Raw genomic sequence first — 16,517 nt, 5'->3', positions numbered from 1 at the left:
ATATGGCCACTACTGACCGCTTTACGACAGTTTTACGGTCTCTGCCGACCGCTTTACGATCGCTACCGACCGCTTTACGGCTTCTGCCGAGCAATTTACGATCTTTTTACGGCCACTGCCGACCGCTTTACGGCCGCTGCCGCCCAGTACTTATGCGCGGCTTCCAGCTGCTCGCGCACGCGCAGTGCGTCGCGTCCGTTTCCATAGCGACGGAGATGAGCGCGGAGCCGCCAGCGATGGACGAACCGGAGGTGGACGCGGCCGTGGCGGAGAAGTACGAGATGAAGAGACGGCTGGGAAAGGGGGTGAGCGGCGGGGAGAGGACGGGGGGGTCCCTGTGGCGCTGCTATGGGTCCCTATGGTGCTGCTATGGGTCCCTGTGGCGCTGCTATGGGTCCCTGTGGAGCCGCTATGGGTCCTTATGGATCAGCTATGGGTCCTTATGGATCAGCTATGGGTCCCTGTGGAGCAGCTATGGGTCCTTATGGATCAGCTATGGGTCCTTATGGATCAGCTATGGGTCCCTGTGGAGCAGCTATGGGTCCCTGTGGATCAGCTATGGGTCCCTGTGGATCAGCTATGGGTCCCTGTGGAGCAGCTATGGGTCCCTGTGGAGCAGCTATGGGTCCCTATGGCGCTGCTATGGGTCCCTATGGCGCTGCTATGGGTGCCTAGGAGCAGCTATGGGTCCCTATGGCACCCTGTGGATCCCTATGGTGCTGCTATGGGTCCCTGTGGCGCTGCTATGGGTCCCTATGGAGCAGCTATGGATCCCTGTGGCGCCCTGTGGATCCCTGTGGCACTGCTGTTGGTCCCTGTGGCGCTGCTGTGGGTCCTTATGGCACCCTATGTGTTCTCTGGTCTGGCTGGTGGCACACATCCAACTTAATTACTTTTGGTGGTAGATTTGAATCTTTCCGCATTCCAAGGAGCACTTTATGGCTGCACAGTGGTGTCGTTGCTTTCGTGTTAATGTTTAAATGTCTGCACGAAGTAAAAAATGGTTCCTGTATTTGCTGAGTGGTTTTCATACTTATCTAAGAGATAACAGCATTCAAGGGGACCTCCCAAGAGTGTTTATGAATGTGGAACATAGAATTACAGAATGGCCTAATCTGCATTCACATGAGATGCTGTATTGTACCACTCACTGTCCTTTCCCCCCTCCAGGCTTACGGCATCGTATGGAAAGCAATTAATCGCAGGACGGGAGAAATAGTTGCAGTTAAAAAGATTTTTGATGCTTTCAGGAACAGAACAGATGCTCAGGTGAGAGACCATTAATAACATTTATGTCCTGAGGGGGGTGGTGGGAATCACAGATATTTTTCTTACTTGTGTCTGCAGGAGTTGCTTGTCACCTGGCAGTTTGTATGTAATAGCACAGTCTGCAGCTACGTTAGGATAATAAGGAGCAATAAATGATAGGCTTTGTGTCTTGTAACACCTACAGATGATTATTGAAAGTCACTGAGAGTAAAATGTATTCATAGAGGTGTAGAATTGTAGAATTACTCAGATTGGAAAAGACCTTAACGATCATCGAGTCCAGCCACAACCCAACCATCCTCCCCCAACTCCAGCAGCCCTCTGCTCAATCATGAGCCCCACATTTAGATAGTTGTTAAACACTCTTGGGGATGGTGACTCAGCCACCTCCCTGGGCAGCCCATCCCGGTGCTTCACAACCCATTCTGTAAAGTGTTTCCTTATATCCAACCTAAACCTACCTGGATGGACAATATGATGCCCTATAGTATCTAAAGCTGGAGAGCATTTGTATGCTCATCTAAGGGAACAACTGTTCTTTTTCCCAAGCCTGTCTGCTAGATGAAGTTTTCCTCTACCTTTTAGATGCGGACGGGTGTGGGTTTCCCATGGGAAGTCCATGCTCTCTTCTATCGTTCTGTTAATGTGATACCAGTTTTTTGTTCCTTTCCAGAGAACGTTTCGTGAGGTTATGTTCCTGCGGGTAAGGTCCATTTTCCCACTGCTCTTTGATTTTCAGTTCTCACATATTCTCATTCTTTCTCAAAATGCAGTGTTCAGTATTGACATCACCTTTCACTTTTCTTTTTTTCTTTCACTGCCTTTTAAAGCAGTCATTATAAAACCACAGTGACCCAAATGCAATGAAGAGATGGTCTGATTCACCTGCCCAGAGCCATATCCAGCCTGGCCTTGAGTGCCTCCAAATGGGATGAGGCATCCACAGCCTGCTTGGGCAACCTGTTCCAGTGTTGCTGACTGGATTTTACTCATACATAACACGGCAGCATTTGCAGTACCAATATCTTATACGGAGTTTTAGAATAATTAGCTGGTTCCATACTGTGGGAAAGGATTAAATACATTTTACATTTCAGTAGAAGCATAATGAAGGAAACAGCACATTATTGTCTGCTCTAGAGAGTAATATGAAAGGAAATAAGTTACCATAATCTTGTATGATTCACAAGAAAGGCACTCAGCTTTGACTGTTGGGTCTCTCTTCCCTCTGCAGGAATTCGGAGAGCATCCAAATATCATCAAGTTGCTTGATGTTATCCGAGCTCAGAACAACAAGGACATCTATCTCATTTTTGAGTCTATGGGTGAGACTGTGTTGTGTCTCTATTTAAACCTACCCTGTCTTGCAGGTTTTCTTTCTCAATTCCCTGTTGTGATTAGATGGGAACAGCAGTGAAAATTTGGAGGCAGTAATAATGATGAGAGAACTGTTGGGTTGGAATGGAAGAGGGAAGACAGTGAGTGTCCAATTAGAAGACTTACAGAGATAGAAGAGACGGCAGAGTTGCATATAGAAGAGACTACAGATAATTCTATTGTAAGAAAGTTGTGTAATAATGGAACAATTACTGTAGCATAATCTGCAAGTAATAGATAATAGAATGATAATAGAGACTGCAGGCTTGGACTCTGACTCCAGTCACTGATGGGTGGAGAGGCTCCATTTTAGTGACTGTTATCTCTAATATTTTTGTAAATGACTTGGATTTGGGGCTTGAAGGTATAGAATCATAGGATCCTAGAATGGCCTGAGTTGAAAAGGATCCCAATGCTCATCCACCATACCAGGCTGCCCAGAGCCACATCCAGCCTGGCCTTGAATGTCTCCAATGGGATGGGGCATCTACAGCCTCCTTCGGCAACCTATTCCAGTGCGTCATCGCCCTCTGGGTGAAAATCTTCCTTCTAATATTCAACCTAAACCTCCCCTGTCTCAGTTTAAATCCATTACCCCTTGTCCTATCACTGCCCACCCTCACAAACAGCCATTCCCCCTCCTGTTTATATGCTTCCTTCAAGTATTGGATGGCCGCAGTGAGGTCTCCCTCATGGTGACCCACAGCTTTTTTAGGAGGGGCAAGCACTGATCTGTCTGCATTAGGACCCAAAGGAGCAGCATGCAGCTATGTCAGAGGAGGGTCAAGTGGGTAAAGGTTCTGCAGGGAGAGTATATCTGGGCACTGAAACAGCTCCCCAAGGGCAGGTTTCATGGCACCAGGCTTGTCTGTGCTAAAGAAGAGTTTGAGCAGTGCTCTCAGACATACTGTGATTTTTGGGTGGTCCTCTGTGGAACCTGGAGTTGCACTCAGTGATCCTTATGGGACCCTTCCATAGTCTGTGGTTCTATTGTTCTATTGCAATGCTATAAGTGATTAAAGTATTAACCTCTATTGAGAGTTCACTTGAAAGGTTGCAGCCTGTAAAATGGTCCATCTTGGCCTGGTTTGGAGCAGCTTGTATTTGCAACTCGGTAATCTTGTACTGTTGTGTATCACAGAGACAGATTTGCATGCTGTGATTAAGAGGGGGAATTTGCTGAAAGACATCCACAAATGTTACATTCTCTATCAACTCCTGAAAGCCACTAAATTCATCCATTCAGGAAACGTTATTCACAGGGATCAGAAGGTATGTTCCAGTTCCTAATCCTTATCTTTCACTCGGATTTTCTGTTAAACACTAACTAGAAATGTATGAAAAGAATGAGACTGGCAGAGGAATGTCGATAATGACCTTCTGCCATTCAGAGTGTAAAGAGCTTATTAATTTTCCTTTCTTCAATTCAGCCCTCAAATGTCTTGCTGGATGCAGACTGCTTTGTGAAGCTTTGTGATTTTGGGCTGGCCCGTTCTTTATGTCAGATGGATGAAGAGCAAAGCAGCCCTGCCTTAACAGAGTATGTGGCCACGCGCTGGTACCGAGCCCCTGAGATCTTACTTTCCTCCCGCAGGTAACTGCTTGCTATGAGCGAAGGGATGGTGTTGTATAATTCCTTCACTGCTGGGGAAAAAAAAAACAACAACTGATTGAGAAGTCTTAAATCTTTTCATTTTCAGTGTTGCCAGGTGCAATGTGAGGTCAGCGGTCCATTTTCTCAGCATGCATTTAAACTTCTTTTACAGCAGAGAATTCTCTCACTACACATACATTTCCTTCCTGGCTTCTTAGATTGACCACTTTACCTACAATATCAGCTCACCTGTTTTTCATCTTTCCTCCCATCAGACCTGTTTTTTCTCTCCTTAAATCTTTACAATTTTTTTCTGAGCACCTCTGACCTCTTATTCAGAATTTGGCTTTAAGGCCCAAGGAGGCTTTTTTTTTTTTTTTTTTTTTTTTTTTTTGCCTCTATTTACTACTACTTTTCACAGAATCACAGAATGGCCCTGGTTGGAAGGGACCCCAAGGATTACAAAGCTGCAACCCCGCCACCACAGGCAGGTGGTGGATCCACAACCTCCATATTGAATACCAGCCCAGGCTGCCCAGGGCCCTCCCATCCAACCTGGCCTTGAACACCTCCAGGGATGGACAGGGCATCCACAGCCTCTCTGGGCAGCTGTTCCAACACCTCACCATTCTCAGAGCAAAGAACTTCCTGCTGACATCCAACCTCAGTCCCCCCTCCTTCAAGTTCAAGCCATTTTCCCTTTAGGTCCTGCTGTTATTTACCCTTTCAAAGAGTTGACTCCCCTCCTGTTTGAAGGCTCCCTTCAGGTCCTGGAAGGCTGCACTGAGGTCACCCCGCAGCCTTCTCTTCTCCATGCTGAACAAGCCCAGCTCCCTCAGCCTGTCTTTGTAGGGGAGGTGCTGCAGCCCTCTGATCATCTCTTCAAGCATTGCTTTTCTTTGCCGATGGAGCTGAAAGGTTTTGTTTCTTGTACTTTGCCTAAGGAAGATCTTCAGTACAAGCTGATGCTTCCCAATAGAAAATACGTGTAGGGTTAATACCCCAAATTTGAAATCTGGATGTTTTTGATCTGTTGGAGTGAGTCCGGAGGAGGCCATAAGGATACTTAGAGGCTGCAGCACCTCTCCTATGAAGATGGGCTGAGAGCTGGGGGTGTTCAGTCTGGAAAAGACTCCAGGGTGACTTCATACCTTCCTCGTATTTACAGGGGGGCTATGAAAAAGCTGGGAAGGGACTTTTTACAAGAGCATGTAGTGATAGGAGAAGGGGTAATAAAAGAAGGTAGATTTAGATGGGATATAAGTGGGTAGGCACTGGATCAGGTTTCCCAGAGAAGGTGAGGAAGTCCTATCCCTGGAGGTGCTCAGGGCCCACACTGGGTGAGGCTCTGAGCAGCCTGATCCAATGGGAAGTCCCTGCACACTGCAGTGAGGTTAGAAATAGTTCATCTTTAAGGTCTGTTCCAATGCAAACCTTTTTATGATTTATCCACTGTTTGACATTTATTGCGCTTAATTAATGGTAACTATGTTCTAACTGCATTATGCCCTGAAAAATCATATTACACCTATCAGTTGCTTCTGAGTAGCAGCTTATATCTTCACTATTGGTACTGTGAGAAGTAGATATTGCCTTGTTCTGAAATCCACCTTTAATATGTTTCCTTCTCTGGTTTTGTGTGGAGTAATCGAGCTTATTCTTCTTGCAAAATAAGGTATAATAGATTATATGAGTGCCAGGTACTAAAAAGATAGTCCTAACTCTTTTCTGTTCTTATTTGTAGCTACACTAAGGGGGTAGACATGTGGAGCATTGGCTGTATCCTGGGTGAGCTGCTACTTGGAAAACCTCTTTTTCCTGGAACATCAACCATCAATCAAATAGAACAGATCTTGAGGGTCATTCCTGCCCCATCCTCAGACGGTAAGACTTTTCTCAATGGGGGGAGTTAGTTGAAGAAGAGATAAAAAGAATGAAAGAAAACAGCCCACCAGGATCAGGAAGAAGATATCCACTATGATTTCTTCTAACGTCTTCCCAAGGAAATAAAACTTAATTGAGAAAGGCTAATTTTATAGTAAAACAGACCTGTACTTGATTAGATGAGAAAGAAGAACAAGGCCTTCAAAGCATTTTTGAGTTTTGTATGATGGTAAAGGTTTAAAACAGATTATCATACTTCAGCCGAACTTGCTTAGTCATAGTAAATTGCAGTTTTGGTCTGAAAATCTAAATAATAGAAAGAATCATAGAATGGCCTGAGTTGAAAAGAACCTTAGAGTTCATCTAGTTTCAAACTCGCTGCTCTGTGCAGAGTCATCAGCCACCAGTCCACGCTGCCCAGAGCCACATCCAGCCTGGCCTTGAATGCCTCCAAATGGGATGGGGCATCCACAGCCTCCTTGGGCAACCTGTTCAGTGCATCACCACCCTCTGCATGAAAACCTTCCACCTAATATCCAATGTAAACCTCCTCTGTCTCAGTTTAAAACCATTCCCCCTTGTCCTATCAGTCCATCTTCATAAACAGCTGTTCCCTTCCTTTTTATAAGCTTCCTTCGAGTACTGGAAAGCCAGAGTGAGGTCTCCCCGCAGCCTTCTATTCTTCAAGTTAAAGAAGCCCAGTTCCCTCAGTCTTTCTTTATAGGAGAGGTGCTCCAGCCTTCTGGCTCATAGAATCATAGAATTACCCAGGTTGGAAAAGACCTTGAAGATCATCAAGTCCAACCGCAGCCTAACCAGTACCCTAACTCTAACAACCCTACACTAAATCATATCCCTAAGTACCACATCCAAACGGCTCTTAAACTTCTTCATGAGATTTCTGGGGAACTGGGAAGCAAGAGTCTGAAAGAAAAGACCATTCCAGTGTAACTGCTGACTTTAAGGGTCTGCAGATATATCCAGAAAACGGTTCATTGTCAGCAGTTGAAAAGAACACAGAAGTGCAGTAGGAAACAGCTTCCATCTCTTGTTCTTGGTGTAAAACAGCGATTTGGACCAGGCCATTTTGCCTTGTGTATCTTGGTGTTTCTAACAATGGAGGTATAAGAGAGCATGTCTATGAAACCCCTGAGAATGTAAATAGAAACTGTAAACATTATGAGAAAATGTGTAAATAGATATTCTGTCTCCACTCCATAAGATTTCCTTCTGATCTTTATTAGAATAATTTTCTATGACATTTATTAGGATAGTTTCCTGTATGACAATTCAATGCCATGTATCTTCTTTCCTTCACAAACTGTAAAGCTCTGCTAATTGTTGACTGTATTTTTGTTATTGCAGATATTATGGCTATGCAATCAGACTACAGGGCCTCAATTATTGACCGCATGGCTTCCAGGTAAGCTCTGTATGTTAAACATGTCTCAGATGTCAACGACTCTGTTTAGCGTATACAGAAAATTCTCCCAATGCTCACCAGAATACATGACGTGAAGACTGATGACATTGTAATCTGGGAATAACAAACCTTGGGCCCACATTGCCAAGGTTGTCCAAGGAGGCTGTGGATGCCCCATCCCTGCAGGCATTCAAGGCCAGGCTGGATGTGGCTCTGCTGTAGTTCCCGTGGAAGTAACTGGAGGTATTATTACTTATTACTTACTTGATATTACTCACATAATATTACTTATTACATTACCTATGTAATATCATTGGTTCACATGTGGAGAACCTGAATTATTTAGGCTGACAGCTTCATTCAAGCTGCTTAATGACTCTGTGTGATTTTTTGTTTTTTTCATTGTACCTCTCATGGTTCTTTTGAATTCTCCTGTTATTCACACAGACCACTACATTATTATGTCAATTATTACATACTTAACTAGTAAATAAAAGGAAATGCAACACTTCTGCACAAGCCTAAGGCCATAGCAAGTTTCTAAATACCCTGTACTCTTATCTGTCATGACCTGGGCATTCTTCTTCATGAGGGAATTGGCAGTCCTATCCTCCTAGCTATGAACTGTATGGATTTTCTGGATGCTTGCTGATATACCTGACATTTAGAGGGTTAGGTGAGGGCTCAGGCCGTGATCTCCATCAGGTCTCTTGCTGCTCATGTGAACACTTCATGCCTTTTTATGGTAACTTCTCCAGCTGGCTTCCCAGAGTATCCTTCTGGCTTTTCCAAAGGATAAGTATCCATTTATGAATGCCAAGGAGGGAAGTGCCCAGAATCGTCAGGCATAGGGTGTGTGAGGGAATTTGGGCAAATACCTGGAGTGAATTTCACCTCCAGTAGTGTGGGACTTCCTGCCTTGTCTGTACCACAGACAGAACTTCTTGTACTCCCTCAGGGGAGCGAGAGGGTCTTTGGATCTGAGGGCATGCAAATGGATGCTGTGGCTAAACCAGAGTCCTCACCTTCAGCTGTAACAGCAATATAATAAAGAAGGAACAACGAAGGAACAGGGCCCTCAGAGGTCCCTTCCAACTGTGAAGTAGATGATATGAGCTTATCTAATTGCTTCCTAACTTGCAGGCAACGGGTAACATTTGAGGAGATTTTACCATCCTCTACTCCTTTGCCTGCCTTAGATCTTCTGAAGAAGCTTTTAGTGTTTAACCCTGATAAACGGCTGACAGCAGAGGAGGCCCTTCAGCATCCGTATGTGAAAAGGTGAGTAATGCCAATGTGCCGATCCCCATATTCTGCTGAGATGTTATAAAGCTGTTTTTAGCACGAATATTTCCTTTATGCTTACTGTAGGGGAAAAAAAAAAAAGAAGCTGGTTTGAGTCGTAGTGGCTGACCATGTTGTCATCTTCCTAGGTTTCATTGCCCTGCCAGGGAGCCCTCTCTGGGTTATGATGTGATTCTTCCTTTAGGTGATGATACTCAGCTGTCTGTGGCAGAATATCGAAACAAATTATATGAGGTATATTCTTTTGCCCTATTTTCTGAAGTCTTAATCCCTCAAGCAACTGTCATTCTTAGACTGACTGAATTCTGCCATTTTCTTCTATTTGCCTTGCCTTGGGCTTTCTTTAAATTCTGTGATTCTATGATTCCCCCCAGTTACTGCACTATGACACAAGAGTCCCTGAAAATGCTGCCTAACTCCAGTTGCAGGTACACATTACACACACATAGACGGCCTGGATTTCCCACATCCTTTAGCCAGTGCCACTTGTTCTCCCAAATCTTGTGCTTTCAAACCTAGAGAAACAGGGGTGCTCTCATCACCAAAGCTGGCCTGTAGAGACTCACACACTTACACATAGTTGCTGGCATAATGGACATGCGGGCCCTCTGACCTGTGGTCATACATACAGACAAAATAAAGACTCCCCTCACACAGGAAAGAGTTAAAAAATAATAAGATAGAACAGATTGCATTGATCTGGTGCAAATAAGCATATAGACCAGCTTTTTACATGAGACTGGCTGTTTGAACACCTTTAGCCACTTATTTTCCACACTTGTTTCTATGCAAATTGCCTAAACTTCTCTCTTTTCCTGCCTTTGGTTCCTTCCTTAAGCATCCCATAATAAGTCCTGTGTGATACCAAACTGCTTTTCCCCTACATCCCATAATGTGTCCAACTCTTAGGCAGCAACTGCCTTTAATGTGATCTGGAGATCTGCTGTTTACTGATCAGAGTGGGGCTGATGGTGGGTCGTCTCTGGGAGGGACCCATTTGAATCGATTCCTTCTCCTTCTCCAGGAGTCCTTAACCTGGTTTCCCATTGTGCAGTCCTGTGCTCCTCTGTGCAGATGGACCTTTAATGGGCTGATGGCCTGGGAGAAGCTTGGCAGAGTATTATTTGGGGTCCCCATTCTTCCATTCTCTCTCTGAGCTCCTTTGTGGATGTGCATGTGAGCTTTTGTCGCGTACAGAATACAGTTAATTGCTCAGTGGTAGTCAAGGGCCATTGCACGATGCATCACATACACAAAACTGACAGACTTGAGAATTACAGCATCACAGAATACCCTAAAAGTTGGAATGTGCCCACAAGGATCAATTGCTGAGTCCATCTCCTGGCTCCACACAGAACCACCCAAACCGCATGTTTGGGAGCAGTGTCCCAACACTTGAGCTCCAGCATCTCAGGGCTATGCCCACTGTCCTGGACAGCCTGTTCCATGTCTACCACCCTTTTCCTGACCTCCTGCCCATCCAAGCTCCACGCCATTCCCTTGGGTCCTGTCACCATCACAAGGGAGCAGAAATCAGCACTTCTGTTCCCCATTGTGGGGAAGATGTCAACCAGAACCCCCACATCCCTTTCTGTGGGGCTGCTCTCCAGCCTAGTCTGTCTCCTAGTCTGGACATGGCAGAACTATTAACAGAAAAGGAAGAACAAGTGAAGGATAAATGAAGCTGATGTTGACACGAGTTGCAGCTCGATAAGTCCCTTAATAGATAACCTTGTCCTTTGTTTAGGTAACGGGACAAGTCTGTCTCTTTGTTTTGCAGAGATAAGGGAGATTCCGCAAGTCTTAAGAGCTGTATTTGGACGCACTAATGTGGAGAAGTAATAGAACTTGAATGATCATAAAATGATGTAATAATGAAGGGGGAAAAAAAAAATAAGGTGATGCTGGATCTTGGAGTGTGCAGGGGAAAAGGGAAAAGCAGTGCTTGATACCGTTTGGAATACATGCTAAAATCACAAGGAAAATGAGAGGCTGAACTTTCCCTGCAGGTTTAAATAAGAGGGAAAAGAGTAGATTAGAAGATAAGAAAAATGAGAGGTTCAGCTGGAAAGGGGGAAGAGGACATGGAATGAGGATTATACATTGATGCCGGCTCTAAACTGGTGCAGTAATTTGGATGTAGATGGGTACAGAATTAGTGAAATAATGTGAGTGGGTTAGATCTGCTGTAAAAGAACAGAGGAAGAGAGAGAAGATAGGAAGGGCTGCAGACAGTGTTTGAGTAACGGTTAAAGGAGAGAAAGGGCAAAGATACAGATCAGATCTAATCGTAGGTGGGATAGGATGGACTGTTTTGGACAGTGGTGTGAGGCTGTGGGAGGAAAACCACTGTGAATAAACAACAAAGAAATAAAAGGAGCAGCAAAAGTGGATGTAATTTGAGCCTTCAGGGTGAGCAGTTTATCATTATGAGGCAGGGTGGGAAGATGGTGAGAAGAACAGAAGCTGGAAATGAATGCAGAGGTTTGACTGTCATGAAACAGGCAGTGGAAAGGATGGCTGCTGGGAAGAGAAGAACGAGGAGGGAGCTTATAGGTGGAAAAGTGTAATGAGAATGGCTGTGAAAGGTGTCTTCCTTCCCAGGGTGAGGAAAAATAAAGCTGGTTTAAAGAAAAAAAGAATTGAACCTACTTAAAATTTATTTGAGGTCTTTAACAGAGAAATAAACTAATAAATTTTGCTGTGATAAAGTGTTAGGAGTCATGAGGAAATGACTAAATGAATACTGAATGTAGGCAGAAAAGTTGTTATGAATATTAGCAGATTGTTGATAATCCCAGTTAAAGGGTAAGAAACAAGTTCTAACTAATTCTTATCGTGTGTCAAACTGAGCATGGCTGTGATCAGAGGAGGGTGGGAGCAGATTGCACCAAGACCCAAAACCTTGGAAGGGTTCTGATGCTGTGTAAATAAGTTATACTGGAAGAGGAGACACTGAGATGAGATATTAGACAGAAAGTCTTTAGGCTGTGGATGTCCCTCCCTGGAAACACTCCAGGCCAGGCTGGATGGGGCTGTGAGCAGCCTGGGCTCTGGGGGCTGTCCCTGCCTACAGCAGGGGTTGGAACTACAAGGTCTTACAGGTCCCTTCCAACCCAAACCATCCTATGGTAACAGTGATGAAGAGGTAGGTGAGAAAAGGCTGTGAATGAACTGGAGTGAATGTCTGACCATTTATAAATCAGCTTAACACGGTTCTAGACGGAGATGGGAGAAAACAGCATAGAGATAAACTTTTCTTGGCATATAGATTCTGCCTTTACTGTGGTTAATATGTATTGGTATTCTCCCCCAAGATGTGGTAAAATCATCAACTGAGTCAATCCTTTTTCTTAATTCTTCAGCCCGTTCTTTCTTTCTGCTAATAATATTATTTTTACCTTCTTTCCAATGCCAAATTAATTTTCAAAATATAATTATTTCACATCCTGTGAAATGATTTCTTTGCACGTTTGTCTCTTACATTTTGTATTTTATTCCTCTGCTTTGCTTTGTAGCTGTGTTAACTCTAAGCAGCTTTTCTTCTTTTCGTAGATGATCCTTGAAAAGAAAGTAAATAGCCATCCAAAGGAGCAAATGCAGAGAGGAGACACTGAATTAAGTCAGTCTCAACCCAGACCATTCTTTCCAAATTCCAATCCTGCAACTTTAACCACCATGAAAAGCCACAGAGTGGCAACGCCGCCTCTGCCAAAACATCCACACACGGATGCTGCAAGTACAGCCAATGTCCAGGTAGAGGTATCCAACCTGAACGAAGACTACTCAACATCTTTATGTCGGAGATCAAAGATCAATGTGATATACAACCCCATAACGCACTCTGCTGCTCAAAGTAGGTACTGCCATCGTACAGTTGAATGTTCTTGAATTATACAGTTGAATGCTCTACAGTGAGGAAAGGTTAAGGGATCTGGGCTTGTTTAGCTTGGAGAAGAGAAAGCTGCGGGGAGACCTCGTTGTGGCCTTTCAGTACATGAAGAGAGCAAATAAACAGGAGGGGGAACGGCTGTTTGTGAGGGTGGATAGTGATAGGACAAGGGGGAATGGTTTTAAACTGAGACAGGGGAGGTTTAGGCTGGATATTAGGGGGAAGTCTTTCACCCAGAGGGTGGTGACGCACTGGAACAGGTTGCCCAAGGAGGCTGTGGATGCCCCATCCCTGCAGGCATTCAAGGCCAGGCTGGATGTGGCTCTGGGCAGCCTGGGCTGCTGGTTGGTGACCCTGCACACAGCAGGGGGTTGGGACTGGATGAGCACTGTGGGCCTTTGCAGCCCAGGCCATTCTGGGATTCTGGGATTCTGAGTTTCATTCAGAATATTTTTGTCCTGTAAGAGGAAGAGAAGTGGCCATCGCTGACTCGGTCTTTATGTTCTGTCCTTTTATCAGCACATTCTTTGTCCTCATGATTTTCCTACTTTTTCTCGTATTTTTCCTCCAGCAGGTAATGCAAATTCTGGTGCTGCGATCAGGACCTGTTCTGCACCAGCTCCTCAGCAAGGAAGAACCACCAGCAATGGGAAGCAGAGGAGACAAATTACGTGGGCAAATGCAAATACTCAGCTGCTTCCTACAAGCATGCACAAGCTTTGCAGTGTAAGTAGCAGTCCTGTGCAGAAAAATGATAACTTTCCAGGGACCAGATATCATGATTTGTAACTTGGTAAAGAAACGTACATGAGAGGCAAGTGATATTGCTGAGAGTTATTAAATTAATAAATACCCATCAGGTAGAATTCAATTTCACTGCCTGTATGTATTGTCAGTCAATTTCTACCAGTAGCTGAGTTTAATAAGGCAGTTGGGCTTGCCGAGCATATGTGAATATGTCTCCTTTACTGCAGTGCTGCAGAGTGTGCTAACTGAAATGTGTCTGGAAGTTACTTGTCGTAACTTACCTCTAATATGCAGTAGATTCAGATAGGAGCTTTCATGTTCTAGTCCTCAGTGTTGCAATACCTGCATCCCCAGTGTTTTGTCTGGTAATGTTTAAAGCCCCGTGTGAAGTCATCACTGAGGACAGGTATGGTTTTAACCTTACAAATCTGACATACCTAATGCTGATTTATGGGTTTATAAGCACAAACTTTTCCCCGGAATATTTAATTCTAGGCATTCAAAAGAACTGTGGAGTCATAGAATAGGTTGAGTTGGAAGGACCATTAAGATCATCAGTTCCAACCTCTCTGACACAGTAATCAGGCAGTAGATCAGGCTGCCCATGGCCCCATCCAGCCCAGCCTTGAGATCCTCCAGGGATGGAGCCTCCACAGCCTCTCTGGGCCTCACCACCTTCCCAGTGAAAGCTCTGAATTTTGAAGGATCTGTAGGTACTTGTGACTAATTCCTTGTTACTGCAAGTGCCTAATGGGGAGAAGATCACGCTACACATACCTCATGCCTTGTATTTGTTCCCTAAATGGCTAACAATGACCACTGTCAGTGTCGATGGATGCTCATCAGCATTGTGACTAACTGTATTCGGTAAATGATGACTTTTCCATCTTTCTTGTTCAGCCTCAGCAGAAGCTGAAAAGTTCTGACATTCCAACATGCTCTGCATTCATTTTCAGCATCCCGTCAGGCTCATGCAACTCTTGCTCTCAGCCATTTGGCCAGCCTGACCATTTGCATTGGTACATGATTAATTCCTTATCGCTGGGATTGGTATCCATCTGCAGCTTCCAACTCTGATTCTCACCAAGCCATTTGATTGGCAGAAACCAGGAGGATATTTTGGGGAACAATGGTCTGTTTTGTGCACTTATTTAAAGCATTCACTACCTTAGGAAATAGTTACTATCCAAACAGGCCTTTTTGCTCCAGTGCCGTTGGCTCATACCTGACATACCCCTTTTAAAGCCTTTCTCCCTCATGCCATTTCCACCACATTGTTCTTAATGTTTGTTAGTCAGTTCACATTCACAATGTCCTCTACTATTCAGATGATGCAAATTCTGTGTTCCTTATTTGTATTTCAGAAAATATTTCAGAAAATCTGTTTACAGATTCCTAACTGCTTTGGCTTTTATTTCTCACACAGAATCCACGAAATACTCAGTTGCACAGCAAAGATGTTCAGCCCCTTCTGAAATCCAGTAAAAAGATGTTCCATGTTACTGCCAATGTGGGAGCTGCTGGGGATCCGAAAGCATCGATGGGCAGTTACTCTCAGGCCTATGGAACCATATGCAAATCTGCACTGCAGAGCCTTCCGATATCAAATTCCTCCCAGCAACACAAGGAGCCAATATGGAAGAGTTCAAACTAGGTCTCGTCAGCCCCCTAATTATCCGGGAACAGCAAATGGGAGCTCAATATAAAAGGCATTTGAAGTTGCCCCAGCCAAACAGAAATTCATAGCTTTCCTTGGGACAAAACAACAAGGAAAAGAAATGAATCCTTTTGCCTTCCAGTCTGCCCAACTATTTGTTCCCACACCATGCGAGTTCTGTCCATATTCCTTAATTTCATTGCTGCAAAACATCACAGAAGGCCGCAATGTTCCATACAAAAATGGTTGGACTAGATGATCCTGTAGGTCTTTTCCAACCTTGATAATTCTGTGATTCTGTGATACTTGGCTGTCTTCAGACATACTCACATTTCCTCAGTGGGGTCAGAGGTACTGCCACAGTCCAGGCCTCTTTTGAGCAGAACAATTAACTGTCTGCTTCCTGAAGACCAAGGCTGAACTCTTCACAGATAATATTAAAAACCTTCATTTTATATCACACTAATTTATATATGACTCTTTCAGGGCAAGCGAATGAGCCTGAATAAACAAAATCAGTGATAATTACTTTCAACACAACCAAGTAGAAAAGCATTTTAAGCATGGGTGGGCTCTGTTACGATACTCAATACTTTACCTGCCATGCATTAATAATGTCAGCACTGCAATCATAAATCTTCTGTGTTGTGCTACAGAAAAAGTGTATGGTTTGGTGGCTGTTTGAACTCCGTTGGAGGGAGAAATACACAAGGGATGTCCTGTTCAATATGTAAGATGATGGCAACTTCTTTTCTTTCAGAAAGCAAGATTTGCTATTGCTGCAGCACCATGAAGCTGCCACCAGGCAGCAGTGGGACTACAGCGTCACATCCCATAGCTTTCATTGGTCCTTTACATATAGTCCATTTTAAAACTCTTTTCCTGGTCAAATGCTGATTCTTTATACGTTCTTATTTAATGTCTATCGGTCTCTGTCCATGAAATTGTACTTCACTTGAGATGTTAGTGTTCTTAGCTTTGGAACTGTGGTTAAAGAGGGAATCCAGGCATTAAACTGCAAAATATGAGTTCTGCTGCCATTGTCAGCTTGTCCATTTTATTTTTCAGTACCTAAACACCAATGTTTATGGCTAAACTAAAATGAAAATAGCACATTTACTTTTGGTATCCAGTCTGGTCACCTAAGGGGGTTGGAAATGCAGCTCACGGAGAAATCCTATTTTATCTTGGTTTATTCATAAAATAGGCAATTCCTATTGAGTGCTGCATCCTGGCCTCAGTCCCCCAGCACAGAGAAACGTGAGGCTCCAGTGCCTGAAGGGAGCTGATGAACAGGAGTAAGACTGATGTTCTACATGTCCTGCAGGACAAGGAGGAGATTTAGATTAGATAATAGGAGGAAAAATGT

General features: G+C 44.1%; 1 protein-coding gene across 7 annotated transcripts; it reads left to right on the top strand.

Moving 5' to 3' along the window:
* Nucleotides 1-203: 203 nt before the first annotated feature.
* MAPK15 (mitogen-activated protein kinase 15) lies at nt 204-16,183 on the top strand. 7 transcript variants are annotated; one of them, XM_015856486.3, is made up of 13 exons: nt 204-305; nt 1,171-1,269; nt 1,943-1,972; nt 2,504-2,594; nt 3,788-3,918; nt 4,077-4,240; nt 5,985-6,124; nt 7,490-7,547; nt 8,691-8,828; nt 8,981-9,086; nt 12,408-12,708; nt 13,319-13,470; nt 14,918-16,183. In XM_015856486.3, the coding sequence occupies exons 1-13, from the start codon at nt 216-218 to the stop codon at nt 15,143-15,145; spliced, it is 1,728 nt and encodes a 575-aa protein (XP_015711972.2). In that variant the 5' UTR covers nt 204-215; the 3' UTR covers nt 15,146-16,183. The 7 variants fall into 7 exon arrangements, 4 of the variants coding, with proteins under 4 accessions (XP_015711972.2, XP_015711971.2, XP_015711973.2 ...); XM_015856485.3 differs by having other exon boundaries at nt 13,316-13,470; XR_014940507.1 differs by lacking the exon at nt 8,981-9,086.
* Nucleotides 16,184-16,517: the final 334 nt, after the last annotated feature.

The sequence above is a fragment of the Coturnix japonica genome, unplaced genomic scaffold (assembly GCF_054131305.1).
Source record: "Coturnix japonica strain WE unplaced genomic scaffold, WE-NBRP24 Scf043, whole genome shotgun sequence".
NCBI classification, from domain to species: Eukaryota; Metazoa; Chordata; class Aves; order Galliformes; family Phasianidae; genus Coturnix; species Coturnix japonica.
Note: the sequence above shows the minus strand (reverse complement) of the source record. Positions and strands in the feature narration are given on the sequence as shown.